Genomic DNA, 24,810 nt, shown 5'->3' with positions numbered 1-24,810 from the left:
GTACCGCTGGGAGGGGTGGAGCCACCACCCGGGAACCGCCTGCTCTGCCCACTAGCTCATTTCTTCCTGGCTGTGGCTGGCCTGGAGTGGTTGGTTTCCAAAACATGGCCTGGGGCATCTGCTCTGTAGATCCTGGAGGCCCACAGCCCAGGAGACAGGGGCCAATCCAGCCCAGGCACACGCTGGGGGTGGGGGTGGGGCGACTCTCCTGGATCCACAAAACCAAACCAAGCTGGCAACGCAAAGAAGAGCCTGCTGGGTAAAGGCCCTTGGAGCTGTCCAGGGGTGCATTTCTGATGAAGATTTTGGGCCTTGATTGGAGACCCCCTGGGTAACCCTACCCTTGCTCTGGTCCCCAAGCTGAAGACTCCTGACGGTGGCATCTAGCCCCCCTGCCCCTCACGCCACCCACTCCCTTAAGCTATTTGGAGTCTTCAGGTAGTTTAGGGTTTTTTCCCCCTCACTGTCAACCACACACGGCATAAGGGTGAACAAAGACATTTATTTGTAAAACCAATTCCCAGTGGAGGCGAGACTGGATCCGTGGCAGGCAGGGCGGCCAGCGTTCAGAGGGCCACATGCAGACCAGCTGGGGCGGAACCCAGGAGACACCGCCGCCCGGAGCACGTGCCGGGCCAGCCAACAGCAGAGTCCACTGTTCGGCCCGCTTGGGAGCCCGCGTGCACCCCGAGGGCCTGGGAGAAGGCAGTGCGGCTTTACGGATGACCTAGCTGCGGGGACTGGGGACCAACCGAGGGAGCCGCGCTGGTTCTGCACAGCTTGCTCGCTCCCCATGGGCCCCCACCGTCCGGCCGGCGGGAAGCAGCTTCGAACCCGGGCCTGCTCACATGCCCATCCGGATGCTCTGAATGACCTGGAAGACAGCTGCAAAGGCAAAGGCAGAGAGCTCAGACCCCACAGGGCACCCGCTGGAAGCCCGAGCCCCCAGCCCCCGCCCACTGTGCGTGCTTCATCCAGCCAGGAGTTCACAGGGGTCCGCAAAATGCTTTCCAAATTGGGGTTCACTGATGGCTCAGGGATTTATCCAGGGAACTCCTGCTAATTCTACCGGGGGGGGGGGGGGGTGAGGGCCCGAAACTCCTGGGGTGCCAGGCAGAGATTCGGCCCTTCCCAGGAGGTGTTCTGCCCCTGCTGGGTAGAAGGGAGTCGGGGCCTCTGATGTGTGTAAACTTTGTGATGTGAAGCGGCAGGCTGATGCTGCACAGGGCGTGCACGTCTTGCTCCATCGCCGTCATTGTCAGCCCCTCGCCTCCTCCCCATTGGCAGCGTCCAGGCCTCCTCTTTTGCTGACCCTTCTGAACCGTGTCCCTGTGTCAATGCTGCCCCTTCGGGGCTCAAATTGCTGGTGATTGAGGTGTGTGCGCCCGTGCCCCAGTGTGACTGCTCACCTTACAGACTGACTGTTTAGCTGACAGACTGACTGTTTAAGCCATGAGGTTTTTAGTTGCAGACCTGAAGGGTCACTAAGGGCCATAGGCTTGGGAGTTCTCTCGGTCTCTATCAGTCAGATGGGTCTCTTTTAGGATTGGAGTTCTGGCCCACATTTGTCTTATGCTGTGTCCACGACCTGCTCTGGTCCCTGTCAGCACCATTGGTAGTGGTGGCTGGGCACCATCTAGTTCTTCTCATCTCAAGGGGCGGGATGGGGGGTGGGGGAGACTGTTTGCTTGGTCCTCCGGATGGACCAAATTTTGGATCCTGGATGGACCCTCAGCTGCCATCAGCGAGTCTGTGTCTCTTCAAAATGACGGCGACCTGTGAAACAACCACCTTTGGGCTGGTGAGGAGGACCAGGTATGAACATCAGACCTGTCGGGCGAGGACTCTGGCTAGAGCCAGCCCCTGATGAAGTATGTTCAGGCTGCCTGTACCAGATTCCGGTGAAGTCTGTCCTGACTCCTGTTGACACCACGCGTGTCAGATGGAGCTGGACTTTTGGAAGTCGATCACCAGGCCTTATTCTGAGACACGTGAGCCTTGAACCTTTTGATTAGCAGTGATCCATTAACCATTTAACTCCCTAGGGACTCAATCCCTGGCTGCCTGTAACCCTTTGATAGGACACTGTCTCCCTGGTGGTGTAGTGGTTATTCGTTGGGCTGTGATCTGAATGGTCAGCAGTTCAAAACCACCAGGGAGAAAGATTGCGAGATTGCAGGCTCACCCCACCCCCCCACCCGCAATGGATCACTCTGAGGCAGCATGGCTGGTAGTGTGTTTGGCTTGGATCTTCCTCAACAAGAGCACTGAGCTGGCCCTACTTCTTGACACACCAACGTGGTGGCTAGCCAGCAAGTCCCCAGAGGATTCCCGCCACCTCCACTCCACGCCTACCCCTCCCATCCCCTTGCCTATTTTGGTAAGAACCTATCCAACCAACGGGCTCCCAGCCTGCTGCTATCTCCGGGATTCTAGATGTGTTCCAGGCGAGGCGACCTCAGTTTCTTGTCCCGGCCTCCCAGCCGGCAATGCGGATCCCCTGGTGATGACACTGGTGCTGATGACGCTGGTGATGACAGCAGGCCTTAAGTGACTGATGTTGGGAGGAGGCTGGGTGTCTCATGGGTAGAAGCAAAATAAACACTGAGTTCACAGAGGCCTCCCTCCCTCCTTCCCAGCAGTCGCCCAGAGCCTGTCCGGGAGCAGAGCTTCCCGAGTGGCCAACAGTAGCACCGGGCTCTGCCGAGCCTCCAGGAAACGAGGCTCTCCGTGGCTGCCCAGCTAACGCTAATGAGCACGTGGAGCGAACGTGCACCTGTGTGTGAGGCACGCAAAGATAAAGCCAAGGGCTCGGGCATCTTTTTAGGTTGGCTGGATTTGAAGGGTAGATAAAGCCCTGGTGCCTGTTCCCTGCTCCTGAAACGCAGAAGAGAAGGAAGACACCGTGGCTCACGCGGTCACTGGCTTCCGCAAGTGGGTGTCGGGCGCGAGGACCGAGGGTAACTTCATCACTGTGAGCAGCGCCGGCGTGAGGAAGGCCCGGCATCACGGAGGCCGCTGGGATCTTGTTCCGGAGGCTGTGCGGTGCTGTGGGGTCTCGTCTGCTGTACTTCGTTCTCTCTGCCATCGGTCAGCTTCTGAGGCTCGGGGCTCACACGCTGTTAAAGCTAGGCCCACAGCTGCCCACGTGGCAATCTCGCTCACATTCTTACTGCTTGTGAATGCCATTCTGGGCACCAGGGTATCCTAGGTGCCCTAGGTGACGCGCACTGCATCCACTGGTATCAAAAATCAGGTGGACCTATGCTTTGTAATGTTTATTCATTTCATAAAACTCATTATATGTTTTGATGAAATGCGACCTTTTTATTCCCTTGCGCTTGTGACGTCAGTGAACAAACATAGAACGCAAGGAGGAAAAATGCCAAGCAACACGCTGTCATCCCTTTCAGCGATGTGTTGCACCCCAAATTCCCACATGATCTTAGGAGTGAATTACACAATTCCTGAAAGTGTTCAAAGGGCGAAACAAACTGTCGGCACAATTGCAGTAAGTTCAGCAGAAGCAGGAAGGATTTTTTTTCAAAGATGAACATATGTTCAGAGAAGAGAAGTTGCCTATTTCTAATCTATCCAACACAATGACTATTATAATTGGCCTTCCTCTAAAGGAATGGGATCCCACGCCTTCAGTGGAAAGATGATTAAGGATCAATCACTCAGCCGATGATGCTCAGATACAAGGGAAGAATATGTCAGTGAGGATGCCGGTCAAAACAATATGGAAATATCTTAAACAACAGTTTTATTATTTCTCTTCAGATATTATTTACTATTTTCATTAATATTTTAAAACTCTTTCTTGTAACACAATTGTTTTGTTTGCCTTTTTAATTATTCTTATGTAAGTATTCACTATGAAATAATAAACTACCTCTAAGTATGTATTTTTTATACTTAACACGGTCATTAGGGCAGCAAACTGGTTGTTAAATTATTTGAATCCCACCCTGGGGCCAGTGGTTTTTCAAGGATCAATACAGTCACAGTAGTAGAGAGGTTTCGATGAAGCGTTGCGAGTAAAAGACGTGGAAGAAAGTCCTGGTGACCCTGCCAACGTTTGGTTCAGTTGAGCATGTAGTTCAGTTGAGAGTCAGGGCCAACTTGGCAGTCCCCACCAGCCAGCTGCACTTCTGAGCGCTCATTCCTGCTTCTCTAGTGTTGCCTTGGACACAGTCAGGTGTTACTGCACCAAGCTGTCCTGGGCCCAGCGTTCATGTATGTCACGTTGCTCTGATGGGCTGCTGGCTGTAAGGTCAAGTTCAAAACAACCAGCTATTCTGTGGGAGGAATATGAAGCTTTCTACTCCGGTAAAGAGTTACAGTCTCAGAAACCCACCGGGCCAGTTCTACTCAGTCCTGGTTACCGAGTCGGCATCGACTGGATGGCAACGAGGGTTGAGATTACAACAGGCTCTGAGTGAGGGCTGAGCATAACTATCAGCTCTCTCAAGACGAGCCCCAGGAATCACTGAACAGCTCTGAGCCTTGGTTTCTTTCATTGTAGAACTACAGATAAGGTGGACCTCAAAGGATTACAAAGAGCACCGATCATGACTAAGCTAAGCATCTGCCTGTAATAGAGCTCAAACAAACAGGTCACTTCTCCTTTAATGAGACCCTTAGACTAGACATTCATTATCCCCATGTTGTGGCCGGAGTCCTTGAGGCTGGTGTGACTCACAGGGACCCTCTGCACAACAGAGGCAATCGTGGCCCAGGCCTGTGTCAGCCACACAACTGCTCTGACGTGGGAGCGCATGGTTGAGTGCTGTGTTAATCTGTCCTGTCCAGGGCCCGCCTCTCCTTCGCTCTGCTCCTCGGCTTTACAGTACCTAGGGCCTTCTCCAGGGACTGGTCACTCAGGACAACACGTCCAGAGTCCTTGCTTTGTCAGTCAGTGAATACAGAGTAGTTTGTGTGTCTTCCTCCCTCATAGCCTGGTAAGTGCTGACGGAAAACATTCCGGGCTGTGATAACATCATTCAGTCCTTTGTCACAGCTGCCAAGGGCTCTGCAGAGCCCTGGGCCAAACACCACTTCGCCCAGGAGCAGCACTTCAGTAAACCCGCTTACCTGTTTCTCGGCCTCTGCTCTAAGAAACCAATTCAGACGTCTCACAGATCCTAATTGAATCTGCCAATTAACATGCAACATGCCTTGAACATGTTTACAAATGACCCGTAGACACCGAAGGCTGGGGGGAAATCACTGTGAATGCTGTCTGTTTGAAGCTCGCTATTGGCCTCCGCGGCTATGCTACTCTTCCTGCTTCCCTTGTCGTCGTCCCACCGTCCTTAGAAAGCCTTCCATCTTTTTTATCACGTTACAGTCAGGGACGTGTTGAGGGCCTGCCGTGCAGACCCAGAGGGTGACCCCAGGCGGACTTTGGGAGGAGGCGATAGACAGGAAGGGAGCCGAGGGGCAGTTCAAAGAGGGAAAGGAAGTGGGGAGCCAGACCCTGACAAGGTAATAACTTAACAGTGGGTGAACAAAGCTGAGAAAACAGCTGAGCGGGCTGCAGGAAAGGGGCTGTGGCCAGGCGAGACAGCGGGGAGGAGGAGGCCAAGCCAGGGAGGCCCTTCAGGTCAGGGACTCTGACCCTGCAGTCTCAGGGCTTCAAAGGAATCCAGGCTGGAGCAGGCACCCCAGGACCCATCCGCGTCTGCGCAGGTGGAGTCAGGATCCCTGGCCTCAGAAACCTTTCCTGAGCACATCTCTCACGGGAGAAATGCTTCCATTCCCACGAGCCAAGACCACACGCTGGCTTCACGTCACCCAGCCACTGAAGAGCCACGCCTGTCCCCAAAGGCGCCAGCGCCTCCCCTGTTTCCTCCTCAGTCCATTTCATTCGAGCGTCCCTCTTCACTGAAAGCATGCCGAATGAGCCGTGGTGGTGTGTGTCGTGGTTATGAACTAGACTACGAATGGCGGGGTTAGCAGTTCGAAACCACCAGCTGCTCCTCAGGAAAAAGATGGGGCTTTCTACTCCCATAAAGAGTCGACAGTCTCAGAAACTCACAGGGGCAGTTCTGCCCTGTCCTCCAGGGTTGCTACGGGTCGGAGATAAGCAGTTGGGGTGCAGGGGTAAACGCTCGCCTTCCAGGCGGAAGGCCTGGGTTCAATTTCCAGCCAGTGCACCCCATGTCTGTGGTGGCCTGGGTGCCGCTATGATGCCGAACAAGTTTCAGTGGTGCTTCCAGTTGGAAACAGACTCGCAAGAAAGGCCTGGTGCTTATGAAAATCAGCCCATGGAAAGTGTAGGATCCCCGCAGTCCAACTGCATGTGATCAAGGGGATGGTGCAGGGTGGGGAAGCAGCCTGAGTCTGGGGCTGGCCCGGCTGTAATTCACAACCACCACTGCCACGGCCATAGAGTCGCTCGTGGCGTTTCTATCTTTCAGGCCACAGCTCCTGCCCCATCCTGAGCCCTCGCTCCTAGAACCACCCTTCCCTTGGCTTCCGGGATGTCAGAGTCTCCTCCCCTTGAGGCCCCACCCGCCACCACACACAGACGTGTCTCTGTGAGAAGTTGTGGAGAGCCTGGTCTCTCCTGACAATGTGTCTTACTACCGGGTTTTTATACACCACTGTTTTTATCAGAAAGATTTCCCCCCACCCCTTCTGTCAGTTCTCCCTCTGCTAGACTGTTCTTCTGGAAAACCTTCGTTCACCACCTGGAGCGGTGGTTCTTAAACCAGATCTGCCTCACAGCACCCTCAGGGTGCTCTGCCCTCCCCCCGCCCCCCCACTAGACCCTGGAGCTTTTCATGTAGGAGGTCGTGGGACCCGAGAGTTCGTACTTCAAACCAGTCTGCAGGAGCTGCTGACCCAGGGACCACACTTGAAGAAGCTTCGCTCAGAGTTCTGTGAGGTTCGCACCCTTGCCGGCCCATCCAGCCGAGCTTTCCCCGCTGCAGTGCCTCATCCTGCCTCCCCACTAATCGGGAAGTGCCAGGAGGATGGGGACCCTCTAGCAATTTGCTCAAACTCTGCCCCAGGCCTCACTTAGCACTGGGCACAAAATTAGATCCACAATAAATATGAACAGAAGGAGAAACGGATCGCAAAACATGGCGGGGAGTGGGGCTGGGAGATACATTTTAAAAGGCTCAAATGATAACTTTGTAAAATAAAAGTGCCAGAACCCAAATGGATACCTTCAGATTCAAATGTCCCAAGAGCAAGTCCAGACAGACACTAGCCTTCTGAAGGCTGGGGTTACAGACTCAGTGATGTGCTCCCAAAATTCGTGCTGTGAATCCCTGGGGGTGCGATGGCTATACTCTGCTTTTGGCTGCTGATGTGAAGGCTGGAGATTTGAACGCTCTGGTGCTGCGGGAGAAAGACCTGGCAATCTGCTCCTGCAGAAACTGCAGCCTAGGAAACCCTACTCTGACCCGAGTGAGTCGGAATAGACTCGAGGGCACACAGCACTATCATGGCTAAGGACATAATCCTGTCTGGGAAAAGGGGTTTCTTTGCCACGTCATTGAGGCCATGCCAGGGTAGGATGTGTCTTAAACCAATGCATTGTTTGAGCTATCTAAGAGCAGCGCAGGCACAGAGAGGAAGACCCAATCCACACAAAGGCCGCCAAAGACAGAGAAACGGAGGCAAAGGAGTGGTGAGAGCCTTCCCCTAGACTAGAGCAACACCCTGACTTCAGACCCCAGCCTCCCACACTGGGAGGAAGAGAGTCACCCTCTTGTGTCTGGTCTGTCACAGCAGCACCAAGAAACCGCGGCTGACTGCGCCCTGTCATAGGCTCAGCCGGAACACTGACCCGCGCGGCCATGGAAAGGGATTCAGCAGACCAGGCAGGACCTAGAGATCCCTGAGCAAAGTGTAAGCAGCGGCGCCCTTGCAGACACCAGCAGGCTTCACGCAGCAGGGAGAAGGGGGCTGCTGAGAGGGGTGACTAGACAGGCCAGAGGAACGGCAACTCTGGAAATCCCACCACCTCGCGGTGACTGTTCATTTTAAACACATGATCGACATGAAAGACAAAAAGGAATCAAAGAGCCGGTAAAGACAGTGACGGGCCCCACGAGAGACAAGCAGAGAAGGTAGGTGACAAGATGTGACAAAGGTGGGTCCTTCCACTCTACAAAAGATGGGGACAAAGAAGGTCAAAGGCAAGCAGCCTTTTCCCATGAGCCTCTGTTCCTGCTTCTTTAAAGATGGCGAAGGTGGAAAAGAGAGGGGCCGGGGACAGAGAGTGGGTGCTAGCTGCAAAGCATGCAAAGGCTTCTATCCACAGCCAAAGGGCAGCCAGCAGAAACGCTCTCCTGAGAAAGAGGACAGGACAGGGATCTCGGGCTCTGCTGGAGCTCCGGGCAGAGGGGACCCATAACGAGGGGGCACAGTCACCTGGAGGAGGCACAGTGGCAGGCGCACGGACGTCTTCTCCACCTCGTTCACCTCTGACCTCAGGAAGGGACTGTCCGCAGGCTCTCCCATGGGCAGCAGAAGAGCTCCTCCGGGCTGTACAGTTCCTCAGCCGTCCCACTGGGGCGTAGGACTCCCCCCGACTGCCACCATCTCAGGGAAGCTCCAGCATCTCCCGACAGGGCCAGTGTGGATGGGGTTGACCTGCAAATATGGCAAATTCCAGTCTGCCCTGAGCAAGTGGCCAGGAAAGAGCGCGGTGAATGGGACCCAGTCGCCCCATCAAGCAAGCGGCCCTGGCTGGGCCAGCCAGGGCTCTAGCCGTCTGGATGGAAGCCGGCCCAGGATGGCTGCCAGTCCGGGGTCTCTAGAAAGTGTGCCTTTTCTGACAGGAACTTGAATTTTCAACATACAGTTCTATAAGGCTCGCCAGCGGTGGGAAACTGCTGTGCTCCGTCGTGTTTTTCTGGGGAAGTGGCAAGAGAAAGAAGGACAAGAAAAGAGAGAGGAGGGGCTGGTAGCTTCAGAGAACTGGGTCTCCCGGGGATGAGATGTTAGCCGAGGCCCTCTAGGTGTCTCGGTTTCACGTTCTGAGCACAGGGGTATCATCGTCTTTGCAGGGCCCAGCATGGTGAGCTTTGAGAAATGGAAGAAGCCAAAGTAGCTGTCGACTCAGCACTTGCTCACCTTGCTCGTTTACGAAGCGCTCGTTTGAGAAGCAGAAATGGGTCCCAGCTGTCCGCTGCCCTCCTGCCTTACACACCCAACCTCCTACCCATGCAAATGGCAGCTGCGCCCGTGGCTGATGGAGGCTCCTCGCCATTCTGAGAACTGCGTTCGCAGGGTTCTCGCCCGCTACAAAGGCAGGCCACCAGAAAGGTCCGTGTACTCTCTATCTTCCTTCAAACATTCAGAATACCGGGGAGAAACTATCTGGGGGGAGGGGGACATCCAGAGGTAAGGAGACAACGAGGTAAAGGGTTACTGATAGAAATATCAAAACAACACACATTTCTGAAACCACTACCATGAAGTGACTGGTCCCTTTGCATGCATGGTCCTCTTTAACCCCGCAGCGGCTCAACGGTGAACTTGCTCGCTATTAGTCACCTGCACGCAATGAACAATGCCTAACCCCTTAAAAGGAGGGCTGGGTAGTGCAAATGTTTACCCTGCTGGGCTGTTTGTTGACTGAAAGGGTGGAGAACACAGTCCGCCTGGAGGCACCTTGGTAGAAAAGCCCATGATCTACTTCTGAGAAATTGGCCACTCAAAATCCTATGGAAACACAGCCCCACGGCCATGTTCTGCTTCCTACTTTGGACGAGTAGCGGCTGAGGCCTTCCAAGCTCAAGAGTACAGCGTCTAAAATACAGCTCTGGTCTCTCCCTGTCCAGAGGGAATCACAGTGATGAGAATCACAGACACAGGGAAAGAATTAGCCCAGTGGATTCATGGACCATATAAACATCAGTCTCCATGACCCTGAGACCAGAGGAACTAGATGGTGCCCAAGTGGGAGAAATTCAAACTCATAAAACAAGACCAGGCTGACTGGCAAGCCAGAGACTGGTGGAACCACCAAGTGGATGGCCTAGAAGTGAATTTGACCTCCATGACTCAACTGTCAAACAACCAATAGGTCTCTAAGGGCACAATAACCCGAATGAGGTACACACACCTTAGACTAACCAACCATGTAGATGACAAGGTCAGACTTGACCCCGAGATTCCGGATGAGCGTTCTCCTCTGGGAAACACAAATATCAGAACATTGAACAGCAGCGGAGGCACCCCATTCGCACACGTGCACGGTGCACACACCCTCTCCAACCACACTAGCTGCCCTCTCGTTGGTTCCCTGCTGGGATTTTTTTCTAGAAAGCCCCCCCCCCAAAAAAAACAATAAAAGGCTGAAAACGATTCACCTAGCAATTTTGTCAATTCGTTTTAAAACTTTAATTTAAAAGGAATTTTGCTCACTGATGACCGTGGAAGATCTAGAAAATCACGGAGAAACAGTTCGCGGTTAATCCTCTTACCCCAGAGGCTCGGCTCTGATGGGGCTGCGAGGGGAGAGGGCTGTAAGTTGGTCAGTTTTATGACGACCAGGGCTGCCATCGCCACACACTTCTCATAATGGCTAATTAGGAAGTGACTATCCGTAAACCAGGGGTCCCTGCGGGGACACAGTCTGAGGAGGGAGCTGAAGCAAGGCTGGCGTTTGGGGGGTTTCTCTCTGAGTCAAAGGGTGCGTCAGTGTGACACCGGTCCCAGCTGAAACCTTAGCAGAGCGCTGGGGCAGGGACAGCACACCGTCAGGGCAAAGCCAGAGTGCTCCTCACTGCTGCTTCCAGTCACTCCGGGGTCACAGCAGGGCTCAGGAGAGTGGCTCTAAGTAGCACCACCCTGCAAACAGACAGCAGGCCAAGGAAGGGCCACCCCCAACTGCACCCGTCCTGAGGCATTCTGGGCAAAGCAGAAAGCTAACAATGCTGAAGGCGGGTGTTGCGTGGCCTCTGTGTCACTGACAGGGCAGGGACGGCAGAGATAAGGAAGGGACGATGGCCTCTGTACCCTGTCCATGACAGACCGTATTAATCAACCTCAGCTCACCTTCCAGCTGAAGCACGGCAGTGTTTGTTCTTCAAAGAGCTGGGCACAAAAGGGAGAAAGTACAAAAACAAACAAAGGAACCAGTGCTCTGGGTGGACACGTGGGGACGGCTGCCTTATGGCCCAGCTGCAAGTGTCTTGGGAAGATAGCAGTTGGTCTATCTGTGTGACAGCATCTCTGCGGTGAACAGTCTCAGACAGACTTTCTGGGCCACACTAGTCTCAGAGCCTCCAGATAAAAACAAGCCCTCTGCAGAAGCCATCGGCAGCTCTCTGAAGAGCCAGGGCTGCTGGAGCCAGGTCGAGCAGCTTATTTGGAGAGAGGCCACGCTGCCTGCAGACCTGGAAGATACACCTTTCAGAGAGACAGCCAGCTCAGGGCAAGGCCCCTGCAGGAAGGACAAATAGCCGAGGAAGACAAATGGACAAACAAATGCAGCTAAAATGACTCAAGCACAACAAAATCACATGCCAAGAGCCGAGCAAGAAAAACGTCTGGCCCATTTGGAATGGTAATCAGAAGGGACCCGTAACAGACACAACCTGTACAACATGGGTACCAGGAAAGCTGCTGCTTCCCAACTGCAACAAACAAACAGAAGATGGCCCGAGATGCACTACGTGGGTAAGGCTGTCTCTCAAAAGAACACACGGTTCCGGCGGTTTTTTATTACACCAACCTCGCCCCCCACACACACACACCGCCCCATACAGACACCGCCACAACAAAGACCATTTAGGGCAAAGCAGTTGCCCAATGAGGGCACTTTCGAGAAGGGGCACATGGTGGTGGTTTGGTGGCAGAACTTTCACCTTTCATGAGTGGACCTAGGTTCAGTTCTCAGCCCAGGCACCTCATGGGAAACCACCATCCCCTCCCTGCCAGCAGAGGCCTGCCTCATCCTGAACAGGTCCCACCCGAGTTTCCAGACTGACTGAACAGGAAGAAAGGCCTGGCGGTCTACTTCTGAAAACCAGCCAATGAACACCGTACGGATCAAAAAGATCAGACCTGTAAGCGATCTTGGGAACCCCGCAGGGATAGGCAGCACTTTGTTCCACTGTTTGGGGTCACTACGAGCAGAGCAGACTCAACAGCAGCTAATACCACAGGAAATGAAACTCACTTTATTTCTGAAATTCCGCATAATGCACCCACCACCGTTCACTGACTTAGGTCTACACGCTGGTATTTCTGGCTAAGAGACCTCTAACGGGTGCTGTTCTCAGGTCAGGCTGCTGAGTGGACTTTGGCTCAAGGCGACCCAGTGCAGAAGGTAACAAAACACTGCCTGCTCTGCACCACCGCCCCAGCAGCCGTGATGGCATGCTCATTATTGCAGCCAGCATGTCCCGCTATCTCCCGGAGCATCTCCTTTCTTTCACCGATATTCTACTCCACCGAGCATGATGACCTTTTCCAGGGACTGGTCTCCCCCGAGAAGATGTCCAGAGGACAAGAGACAGAGTCTCACCATCCTCGCTTCGACGGAGCACACATGAGAATGCATTTTCAGGTGACGGTGTTGTCAGGCACGGAGCTGGCATTCATCTGTGGGGTGAAGAGGCACGGCCCATTGAAGGCTGCTTGGAAGCAGAGCAGCGGGATTCAAGGGTCTGCTATGTTCCATCACTCCCCATAATACAAGGATACGTGTTGGAGTGCCAACCACAGTTCAAACCCATCAGCCTCTGCTCTGAGGGAGAAAGAGGAGCCGGCTGCTCTCGTAAAGGTTTCTATGTCCGGTTGCTCTGAGTCAGAACTGACATGACAGGGTGGGTGGGGTGGGTGATAACTTCTTGGGCAGTCCCTGGGTAAAGCCCTTGGATGCTAACCAAAAGGATGGAAGCTCACTTAGAAGCAGGTCAGAAGAAAGGCCTGGTGATCAATCCCCTCCCCACTCCCCCCCCCCCAAAAAAAGCCACCTGCCAAAAACTCAGTGGGGCAGAGTTCTGCTCTGAAACATGTAAGACAGGCCACCATGGGTCAACTTCAACTCAACAGCCACTGGGAAAACCTTTTGGGGAGTTAAAAACTTGTTTTCCTCCATTAGATGGAGTACCACAGTGCTGCTGATTGGATTCCGGTAGCTCTGTGGGACAGGGTTGAACTGCCCCCAGCGTGTCTAAGGCTGTGCAGCTTTTGCTCTGGCAGAGCCCCGCTGGGTTCAAACTACTGACCTTCCCATGAGCAACTGAACACTGAGCCACTACATCCCTGAAACACACAAAACCTCACTGCCGATGAGTCCATTCCTACTCATCGTGACCTGCGAGGCAGAGAAGGACCCTTCTGGGTTCCCGAGGCTGTAGTGCTTTCTGGGAGTGGACAGCCTCGTCTTTCTACAGAGGAATGGCTGGTGGTTTTGAACTGTTGACCCTGCAGTTAGCAGTCCACCATCCAACCCACTGTGCCACCGTACCTTACTGTGCCCCTAGAGCTCCTTAAATGGAGTGTGGGTGACCTAGAAGCCAGTTGATACTTAAATGCCCAAATGCTACCAGCTTAATTCTCTGTGATAAAGCCAGGAAGCCAGATAAAATGTGCCTTCTTTATTACTTGCCTGGCTTGAATCTTTATTTGCCCTGGGCACACTTGCACCATTCCTGCGGGGGGGGGGGGGGGGCAGGGAAAGCACCCTGTCCGACCAAACATTCAGAACAGATTGGGATGCATGGCCAACAGCTTCGTTAGCAGGAAGAGAATTCACTGTTCCCCTTACTGTCCAGCAACATAAACTTGAGGGAAATTAGACCATGTTAGGTATTGACTGCCTGGACTTGGTGAAGTGGTCTGCAAACCCAGGATAGGGATTCACATGACAGAGACAGGAAAAGAGCATCCGTATATAAAGACATAGACAACCTTCATGAACTCCATGGGATGTTCAGCGAGTGTGGAAGCAGTGAACACGGTGATGTGATTGGACAGATGCTCCCACTCTGGGCTAGAAAGCTAACGCAGGAGCAAGACAGAGCAGTGGCGAGGGGCTTCGACCACCCCACGGCCCACAGGAAGGCAGGCTCACTAGGCAATGCGGACTTGCTGGCCAGTTGGATCTAAAAGCCACTGCAACTCTCTCTGGGTGTCGAAACACTTCTGCTTCTCCTGCGGAGCGGAGGGTGGTTTGGAACTGCCGACCTTGCCGTTTGCAGCCCAGGGAGTAACTCACTGCGACCCGGGGCTCCTTTGGTCAACCGGCTAGACTGGAGGAAATGAGAAGAATAAAGAGAGCGACCAGACAAACACGTCGAGGGAAAGATCGGTAGGAGCCTACATCTGGAGAGCGCAGAGGGAAGAATCTTCCGGAACAAGCGTGGGTCCTTCAGAAGGAAACAAATGGCGCCCAATCCCAGAGAGGGGCCGGGGGCGCAGGCAGATCTGAAGCCCCGGCGGTGCGTTCCGTGACGCGTTCCGCTTAGACAAGGATGAGGCCAAAGATCGAGGGGAGGACACGTTACCGAAGACAAACTGGGAAGTGTGACACGTTTCTGTGAGAACGGCTCCTGAGCTGAGACTTGTAAAATAGGCTGCAGTTGGCGAGCGAGCCAGCGAGCAGAGGGAGGGGAGGGTAGGGGGGCGGTGGGGAGTGGTGATTCTGTTCAGTTCTGATTCAAAAAGGGACGAGGCCCTTTCTTAGGGATCACAGCAGCATGTGAGTAGGGGCAGAGGAGGGGCGACCGCTCCCATTCGTTTCGTTTATGTCTGTCCTTTCCAGACAGGTGGCTTGGAGCTGAGATTGCCAAAGACACCAGGCAAACTGCCCTGGACATGACAAGAGGTGCGCGTGGCATGGTGGCTGTGGGACATAGTAAGTGCATCCTTCTACCACCTGCCCTCCACATCCCAGGAGCCAGGAGGAACCTGTGGTTGCTGGAAGGTGCTGTCACGCCAGCTTCCAGTCAAATCTCCAGTAACATGCATCCTCGGGCTGCCTGGTGCGGAGCCAGCTTTGGCATCATGGCTGATTCTGATGACAATCTTTGGTTGCTACTTCTATGGTTCCCACGGGCTAATCGCCAGCCCTTTCTTCCTACTCTTAGTCTGGAAGCTCCTTTAGAACCTGTCCACCTTGGCCTCTGCTGGTTTACTTCAATCCCTGTGGCAGAGCTCCACGCAGCACAGCAAACACAGGCCACCACAGAAGGACACACTGGCAAATGGGAGGGGGGCCGGACACACCTATCAATGCGGTGAATGGGCCACGGGTATGCACCCAAGACACCGGGGAACAGTGGCGAGTGGTTCCACTAGACTGTTGTCAGCAACTGACCCAAGCCGGGAGTGGTGAGCTGGATGGAGTGGGTAGTGTCTGCAGTGTAGACCAACAAAGCCGGCAAGATCTGAGGCCAGAACATGGAACATGTAGTTTGTAAGTCCCTGGAAAGGATGAAGTGGCCATTAGGAGTTAGCATGCATTGGAGAAAAGAAGCCAGACCAAAGCACTCTACCGACAAGCCCTGCTCCCTGCAGGCTCCTCAAAGGGTGGGCTGGGTAGGGCAGGCTACAGTTCATAGCAGTATAAAAAAGACAGACGGTTAGTTCTGTCAGGTCCGTGACTGGCACGCTGTCTGACATCCGGGTTGCTGGGCCTCTGTGCCAGGGCTTCAGCCATCCCCAACGACTTATGTGCTGGAGTGCACCAGGCTACCGCTGGCGCCCCTGCCTTTGCGGATCAAGTGTCCTCAGTTGAAAAGAGTTTCCTCTGCCTACACCCCTCATCTGGTGGCTTGCCCTTCAAACAGCACCTTCCTACTGCCCAGAATGATTGTCAGGCCCTTATCGGAGCTTGCCCAGCAGCCTCCATACTCCTCTATCGCAGCTTCCCCGGGCGACAGCTCCCTTATCAGGCTTCCCTAACGCCTCTGCAAGCTCCTGACCCCCCAACCAAACCCAGTGCCATCTAGTCCATTCCCACTGAGAGCAGCCCTCTCCCGGGTTCTGAGGCTCTAAATCTTTAAGGGAGCAGGTAGCCTCAGCGACCTTCCCTGGAGCAGCTGGTGGGTTTGAACCCCTAACGTTTGGGTTTGAAGTCGAATGCTTTACCCAACAGTGCCTCAGAGCTCTGTCACGCGCTCCTGAAAGGGTTTGCATTTCTTAAACGCAGCCCCTCACCGGACACCAAGAGGACTCTCCCGAAACAACCACCGCAGGAGTGAGACTTGCTGACAGCTTCCAAGTCATTGCGAGGAGGGAGTGTTTCACTGGGGGTGGGGTGGGGTGGGGTGTGTGTGTGTGTGGGGGGGGGTGTTGTTGAAGTCTACACTGCTGGCAGCGACTTGGAGGAAAATATACCTCCAGAGACTTCAAAAACAGGAGGAAAGATAAGACAAAAGGCTCCGGAGCTAACCACCTACAGGCTGGACACCCAGTCTGCAAGCCTAGATAAGTCTTTAGAGATGGATGCGCTTCAGTACGCCAAAGGCACGGCCTTGTCGGTCTCTCCGTTCTCGACACAGGTCATCTCGCGAACGCATCCCAGGAGAATATGCCGGGACTGCTGTATACTCTCCGGTTATGCTGCTGCTACAGTTTGGGACTATCCACCGGGCATGAGGATAACTCACTGAATCACCAATTGTGTCTTGTGGTGGAGCAGCTGTTCATGACCCATGCTCATTTATGTTTCAAAGCTGCATGGTCACTCTGTGGAAAGACACCTGGCAGCCAACACGACAGGGTTTTACAAGACATAATAATAAATGTTGTTAGGTATCAAACCTAGCTATAGAACGGGGACTATCTAGCCCCATCCATTGACTTATCACCTGACCACCCACCCATCCATCCGTATTTATTGAGCCTCAGCCTGTGTTCAATACTGTGCGAGACGCTGCCAATTCAATGGGAATAGACGCGGCTTCCCCCGTGAGGCGGGAAAGGTAAACAAGTTGGTCGGTGGTCCCAAATGCTGACCAGGGCCTCACATAAAAGTGGATAAGATGCGGCGGGGCAGGAGACAAGTTTGGGTGAGGGCGTATGTGGATGCACTGTGAGGCTCGCAGGGAGCGCCAGGAAGAAGGGTGCCCTGGGGTTGGCTGTGAAGGTAACTGCCAGCCTGGCCCATGTTGACGGAAGCTGAGGTGTGAATTCAAGGGTGGCTCTTCTTCTGGTCACACTACTAGACCAACATCGGCTGTCCTCCGTGGGGCAGTCCCATGGTGGTGCAAAGGGTTAACACACCCACTAAAAACCTGGGCCTCTGAGGCCACCCGGAAGCACCTTGGAAGGAAAAAGACCTGCTTATCTTCCAGAAACAAGCCGTTGAAGACCCCACGGAGTGCCGCTGGGCTCCGACTCACACAGGCTCACCCGGAGTTGGCGCTGGGACGCTCTGGGGAGTCCGCGAGTGGATCCAGAAGAGGGGTGCTGAGCCACAGCTCAGGCCCAGAGAACTAGGGATGTGTAGCTTGCAGAAGGAACCATTGGGCTTCCATCCTTGGAATTTCTGAAGACTCAGGGTGTTCTGAGGAGAGGGAGTTCATTCTGTGTCGTTCAAGGAGGCCAAAGCTGAACTTCTGGGAGCAGAACTTAGAGAGCATAGTGTGGTTCACACAGAGGGGAGAAGTCTCTCATAGAATTTGAGCGATACAAAAATCAGCCTTTTGGAAAAGTGAGTGCCCCATCTTCAGGATTGCTTAAATAGAGGCTGCTCCAAAGAGCAATGAAGTATTGGGCCAGAGATATATATTTTTAAAACACAGCTGTGGAGACAAGGGTGCAGGTTTTTCCTCTTGTTTGTTTCTCAGACCCAGAGATTTTCTCATGTTGGGACATCAATCATCTTAAAACACCCGAGCCTCAAGCCATTGTTGCCCGGTGCGATGGCGCTCTTCTTCCGCTTAGAGCAGTGGTTCTCAGCCCTCCTACCGCTGCGGCCCTTTTATACAGTTCCTCATGTGGTGACCCCCAACCATAAAGTTATTTTCGTTGCTATTTCATAACTAATTTTACTACTGTTATGAATTGGGCAACCCCTGTAAAAGGGTCGTTCAACTCCCAAAGGGGTCATGACCCACAGGTTGAGAACCGCTGTCCTAGGAGCTGGTGCTCCCTCAACTTTGTGATTAGAGGAACCAGGCCATCTTTAGGCAGGCTTCTCTTAGCACTGGGCTTCCCGGAGCCATCCCGTCTCCTGGCCTCAGTCAGCAACTGTGCAGATAACAGGGGACTGGGTTCCTGAAGGCCAGCTCCAGGGTTGGACATGGCCTCTACTCAGCAGTTCAGCACAGACCCACCACAAAGGGACCAGGAACCACGCCACGGTTTCACGTGACAGAGTTCCACGAGAAACCATTTCATGACACCTTTATTCGTGTGTGTGTGTGTGTGTGTTTGAGCGCACGCTCCTGCACGAGCAAAGCTCGCTGAACCTTCCCGTTCCAGGAGCCTGGGGTGTCATGCTTACTTATCTCTGGCAGACAGGTGCTCCACATTCTGTTTCAAATGCCCTTGTAAGGCAGTGTCTCTACCGAAAGACTGACCTGAACTCGTAAGCATATATAGCCAATTTAATCACTCAACTTAATCACTTTATGATTACGACTTGATAGGGTAGCAATTCTGTTTGTACCCATATTTGGTCCTGCTGGAAGTGAAACTAAATCAAAGCCCATTCAGAGTAAGGCTGAAGGCAGTGATTAACTGGACTCACGGACTGCAGTGGTTTTCACCCATTCACCTTGTGAATAAAACATGTGTCAGAGAGCATGAGCACTCAGTGCCGTGGAACGCCCATACCTGAGCCGCAGACAACGAAGACAAACAGCGCCAGCAGCCACGGTCCGACGGGGTACTTCTCCTCTTGCGGCCTCTGAAAGAGAGCGGGGACAGCAGGTTGCCTTCATTCGTCCCAGAAACACGGGCTGCATCCTGCACCCTGGGCACCAGACGCGGCCGCCACCCTCAGCGGGGTTAGCGGGACACAGAGAGAAACAAAGCCAATGAGAGGGGCCTGTGGCAGGTTTGTGAACATCCGCCAAGGGTTTCATGAACACACCTGCAACTCAGTGAGCCGGTTGCGTTTCCCACTACCCTGAAGCTTGGGAGTTTGGGCCCGCTGGGGACTGTGGTGGGGGAAAGGGCCAGCAGTCTGCTTCTCTCCTAAGAGACCCGGGGGTCGGCCTGAGTCAGCACAGCAACGGGTTTGGTTTGGGTTAAACTCACGGAACCTGGTGGTCTGAGAGATCTGGGGACAGATGGAGTCTAAATACATGTACAGTGCTTTTGGAGCCAAAAGCATTATTAATGGTAATTGCTTCCATTTGCTGAAAGCAGGTGCTGGGCCCGTGCGGGGAGGTGCGGCTTTATATGGCCCTTTGCCTGAGTTCAGGGAAACAACAGCTTGAATTTTCTGCTAAACCCCAAGGAGTTACCTAGTTTTGTACCCTAGTGGTTGGTTTGTTTTTCTTTTTAACGTTGGCCAGGTTGTTGGCTTCTCCAGGGGAAGCAGTAAACAACTTGGTTTGATTCTGTCTGTCTGGGCCTGGGCTGCAGTCTGTCTCGTGACAGACTCTGAAAATGAAGTGTCTGTTTCGGTCAGTTTGTGACCTCCTGCTGGGAGGGGCCCTGCCTGGAAATTGATAAGGAGCTGGCTATGTAAGTAGGCAACCCCACAGAGGTCTTTCTGATAGAAAGCAGTGGGCAGCAGCAGAAGGCAGAAAGCAGAGAGCAGCAGAGAGTGGAGGTAAGGAACCTCCTAAAAGAGCCGTAATGCGGGTCATGGGCTGTAACACTGGCAGGCCCACAAGGGACGCTTTGCCCTGGAGGGGCTGAGCAGAAGCCACCCTGAGAGGGTCCAGAAGAGCCTGTCCCCAGGGTGCTGACAGGAACCACATTTGAAAGGACTGAGAGGTTCTCCCCCCAGACGCTGAGAGCAGATGAGGGCGTTCTTGTGCATTAAGAAAATGGCCACTTCTTACATGCTTCCTGACCCTGATCCTGAATGTAGTCTTATTGATCCTGATCCTAAGTTATACTCTCTTGCTTCCTAAACTACTCAACTTGAAGTATGGCCCGTTGAGTTCTGTGTGTCCATGGTCACTGACTCTTAAATCCAGAAGAGAAGCCGACAGTGCTGTGGGGGAGAGCAGAGGTGTGTCCCTCATAAGAATCAGCCTTGGGCTGACCTTGATTCTTCTGGTTCCCCAGGCGGTACTCAGGCCCTGACACTGTTGCTACTGCCACCCCGTTTCAGGCAGGCATTCCACTAGGCACCCTACCTCCATTATCCGAGCGCACAACACCTCTGCCAGGAATTTATTAGTGACTCTGCTTGGTGGTTGAGAAACTGAGGTTTTAAGTTCATATTCACTTGAACAAGAGTCGGGAATGGAGCCAACATGTGGCTCACTGATTCTCACAGCCGTGGTTTCCAAGCAGGACCACAGAATGCAGTAGCTTCTCAAAACCTTGCACCCAAGAAACAAGAGGGCATCAGATGCAGTGGGAATCCCCAGCACAAGACCCCGAGTGGATGAGAGGGAAGTGGCACCTCAGAGTGAAGTTCATGGGCCCTGGCGGGGGGGGGGGGGGGTGTTGCAGGAAGGACAAGGCAGTCTGCATAGACCTAGCCCCGCCCACCTCCTGGGCCTTTGAGGACACAGACAACATGTGAATGCCCTGCCACCAGCCCTCTGGGCCTGTTTGCAAACAGGCTTTGAGCCTTCGAACCAAATCAGTCTATGGAAGACATGTATGTTCTAAGACTGGCTCCAGAAAGCTAAGTGAGTTCCTTTGATAAGCAGGCAAAGGAAGAGGGTAAACAAAATAACTCCTCCAACAGATCCTCATTAGCCAGAGCTAAATCTAGGTGCATACAGATCCCCCCTCACTCTCTTCCATCACCTTCCTATCAATTTGACAAGGTTGACCAGAAACCAATTTGGTTGCTATCGACCTGGTAATACTGTATCAAAACCTGCCTTTAGCTCCCTTGCCAGCCAAGCGAACAAGTGAATGCAGGAGTCTGCACATTCATTACTGTCTGGTATCTAACAGAACTCTTATTTTTCATCTGCAAGAAAAAACACACATTGTGAACATGCAGAATTCAGAGTGTGGAACACAAAAACTTCTTTGGTGGTGCTCCCCAATGAATCAGTATTCTCTGGGGATTCCTGTAGTTTGAAACACCTGACTGAGGATAAAACCCAGATAGGCTTGTCTGAGAGCCTTCGGTGAGTTTATTTTATTTTGGAAGAGATGTCCCTCACAGTCCCAGTGGGGACAGTACTCACAGCTGGAGTCTGTTGCCGAGAAAGGCAAACAGCAATAGCAAGTCTGTAAGTGACCAATCTCACTGCCGTCAAGCCAATTCTGTCTCACAGCGACCCTTTTGGGCAGAGTAGAACGATTCTGCGAGTTTGCAGCACTGTTGATCTTTATGGGAGCAGAAAGCCTCATTGTTCTCCTTTGGAGCAGCTGGCAGGTTCGAACTACTGACCTTTTGGTTGGTCAGCAGCTCAATGCTCAACCCACTATGCCACCAGAGCATTTCCCTCTTCCTGAGAATTCAAAATATCAGGATGGCTTTTTCTGTGGTTAAGATACAAGCAGAAGAATCCAGAACTTTGAAATTCAACCTCCCCTCCTCCGCAATTCTGGGTATCATATCAAATTATATCATAATTTCTCCGTTTCTTGGATTTTTCTGCTATTTGGGGGAATATTATTGATTCACTCCATACGCAGGTGCTAAGGGGTCAATTCTGACTCATGGTGACCCCCTGTGTTTCAGAGTAGAATGGTCCTCCATAGGGTTTTTTTCATGGCTGGGACCTTCTGGAAGCGACCACAGAGGGGCCTGTGTGGGGGTGCAAACCATCAACCCTTCGGCCAGTCATCAAGAGCATCACCATTTGCTCCACTCAGGGGTGATCCACCCTAGAGCCCAAGACAAAAACACTAATGCATCTGCGTACGATTAAAAGAACAGTTTATTTTTTATCGATGAGTGCAAAGTTTGTTTGGAATCTGTTTATATCTCCCTACTTTCTGAATTTCACCCTGTGCAAGTTGTCTTTGGAAATGAACTCCAATCCATGTATAATCATGTTTGACTTGTTGTTGGAAAAAATGAAATTTAGGTTTCATGGACTTTTGTTTTAGAAGAGAATTTCAGGTCACATTTTTGGGTGCTGATCTATTTACAATCAAGTTAAACAAAAAGTCCCTCCAACCAGCTGAATCTAAACAGACATTGTGGCTGGTTTGGGAACCTCTCATTACAAATTTAGTGGGGCTGCTTAGGACCCTCATTGGCGCCAGGCAGTTTCACAAGGCCTGCCCCAGAGTAGAGCACAACCTAGTCAGATAAAATGCACCCTCCACACATGGAATATACTTTCAGTGCAGCTACAGGGATTTTCAAGGACTAATTACATTTTATGGCCACACAGATTTACCCCTAATTTTTCCATTTCTTTGTGATATTTTGGAGCCCAAACTTTGTAATCACCTTGGAGGGCTTGAAGTCTACAGAGTCTAGTGGATAAAACAGCCCACAGTGGGTTCTTTTGTTGCTACTGTTGCTGTCAGAGAAATGTTAACTTAGTTCAGTAAACAGAACCTGGGCATTAAGGATGCTCGATATGGCCACATTTGCTGCTACTAGGCAATTGGCTCAGAGTCTTCGGGTGGATTCTGGTCACTCTCAGTTAGCAATTCGGCATAACCACTGTACCCCAAGGCTCCTTAGATGTCAGCTAGTGGTATGACACACTGGCAAGATGTGATCTCTTAGGGGTATCAATGTCTGCAATGGTTTCATGTCAATTGAAAGATCTTTTTTCATTGTAAACTTGGACACCATTTTTTCTGGGCACAAAACCCCCAAACAAACAAAAAATTAAAGCCCCCTCACTCACTCTCATCGAGTCAATTTTGACACATAGTGACCCTACGGGACAGAGTAGAACCCCGAGTGTAACCCTGTAGGGGAGTAGAAAGCCACATCTTTCTCCCTTGAGCGGTTTTGAACTACTGACCTTGTGGTTTTGAACTACTGACCTTGTGGTTAGCAACCCAAATAGGAACCCACTCTGCCGCCCAGGGCTCCTTTCCAAATACATATTCAACCTCAAACCAAACGCATTGGCATTGAGTTCATTCCAACTCGTAGCCACCCTCTAAGGAAGACTTAAATTTTCGGGAGAAATCATTTCCATTGAAATCACACCTTCCCATTTTGGCAAACCAATCATAACTAAACGATCGAATTCCCAAATGGGTTTTAGGAGTACTTACACCTGGAGTTGGGCGTGCGAAGCTCAGAGCAGAGTTTAATGCCAAGGCCTCTGCCACATGTCCTTGGTTTTGCAGCAAGCCTGGTGCAATCATTGCAGGTCCAACTTTTGTTGTTCAGTAAATCAGACCAGCACCCTTTCGTTGGCCAAGAAGAACCGCCTTATCAAGTTAGAAAGCTCCTGCCCACCCCCACAAGCCAGACCTTTCAGCTGGACAGCCACTTGAGTGTGTTGTTATGTTGTTAAGTGTCATAGCGTCAGTTGCAATCCATAGCGACCCTATGCACAACAGAACACTGTCTGGTCGTATGCCATCCTCAATTGTTCCCCTGCTTGAGCCTGAGTGTTTGGGATAACACATCCCAGGTGCCTTTGCGGGCAGACTGGAGACCAACACCGCCCAACAACTCACCCACTCATGCCTTGAATGTTCAAAGGCCGGACCTGCCATCTTCTGTTGATGACACTGCTCTGCTACACCAATCTCCTGTGTGTCGGACACAGGGTAGACATACAATTCTAGTTACCAAGTGTTAACCAACAGCTTGGAGGCACAGCCTGGTCTTAAACTGACTTCTAGAACAGGTTGTACCTGCAGGAAGGGCCCAGATCCACCAGGCCAACAACATTAATCCTCAGTATTTAAACTTAGCCCAACCCAGCTTGGGCGGCCTCACTGGTGAAGCCCTCCAAAGACAGGGAGATGGGGTTGGGGGGAGAAGTGGATCTGAATTTCACTGCCCACCCTGTGCCCTTTCACCTACCCAGGCGGCCCAGCACGAAGGGGGGGGGGAAGTGGGGGTGTGGGTAGAATGTCTACAGGAGAGATGACAAATGGGCCCCGCTTATCCTTTATTCATTCAACAAATGGTCTAGCACCTGCTACCTTTCGCGGCTCTGTGTCAGGCTGTTGGTTTCACTGTCCAGTAAGCATGTGGCTTTTCATCTTTCTAGGGGCGAAGGCCCAGTCCGCCCAGGGGAGCCCCCACCACGTTTGCACGATACCCCAGGAGGCCACTCCCAGAGGGGCCACGACCAACCAGGGCCCTCTGTCCACGAGGACACCACGGAGCCCAGGCCCGCTCTCAGGCCTGAGCTGGGGACCCTGCAGGAGGGGCGGGCAGGGGGCCCGCAGCAGAGGCTGGTCCAAGCTGGCGGCTGGCCGCCGGCCCCGCCCCACCAGGCGCGCCTGGCCTTGCTGGCCAGCGCTCCCCGCCTTACCAGAGTTTTGGCTACGTTCCCCCTCTGGGTGATGTTCTTGCTGTGCTTCTCATTAGCCATCCGGATCCGCTGCTTGGCCACCATGGCTTAGGCGTCTGGAAAGCGTTCCTCTCCCACCTGCAAGAATCCCCGCGTCAGCCCCTCCGACCAGGCCCCGCGCGTCCCGCTCGCCCGCCCGGGCCGCTGCAGGTGGCAAGGCGTGGCCGGCGCCCCGCGCGCCCCGAGCCCGACCCCCGCGAGCCGGCTCTGGAGAGAGGCCAGAGCCCGGACGGAAGTAATCTCTCATCGAAGGAAACCCTCTCCTACTTCCTCGTTA

The 24,810-nt window shown here is 52.9% G+C and overlaps 1 protein-coding gene across 1 annotated transcript; it reads right to left on the bottom strand.

Moving 5' to 3' along the window:
* Nucleotides 1-529: 529 nt before the first annotated feature.
* SERP2 (stress associated endoplasmic reticulum protein family member 2) lies at nt 530-24,689 on the bottom strand. Its single transcript, XM_075563635.1, has 3 exons — nt 24,495-24,689; nt 18,769-18,841; nt 530-885 (listed from the first exon to the last, which is right to left on the bottom strand). Exons 1-3 carry the CDS (start codon nt 24,576-24,578, stop codon nt 845-847), a joined length of 198 nt encoding a protein of 65 aa, XP_075419750.1. The 5' UTR covers nt 24,579-24,689; the 3' UTR covers nt 530-844.
* Nucleotides 24,690-24,810: the final 121 nt, after the last annotated feature.

The sequence above is a fragment of the Tenrec ecaudatus genome, chromosome 11 (assembly GCF_050624435.1).
Source record: "Tenrec ecaudatus isolate mTenEca1 chromosome 11, mTenEca1.hap1, whole genome shotgun sequence".
Classification (NCBI taxonomy): Eukaryota; Metazoa; Chordata; class Mammalia; order Afrosoricida; family Tenrecidae; genus Tenrec; species Tenrec ecaudatus.
The sequence above is the reverse complement of the archived record's forward strand: the minus strand, read 5'-3'. Positions and strand labels throughout refer to the sequence as shown.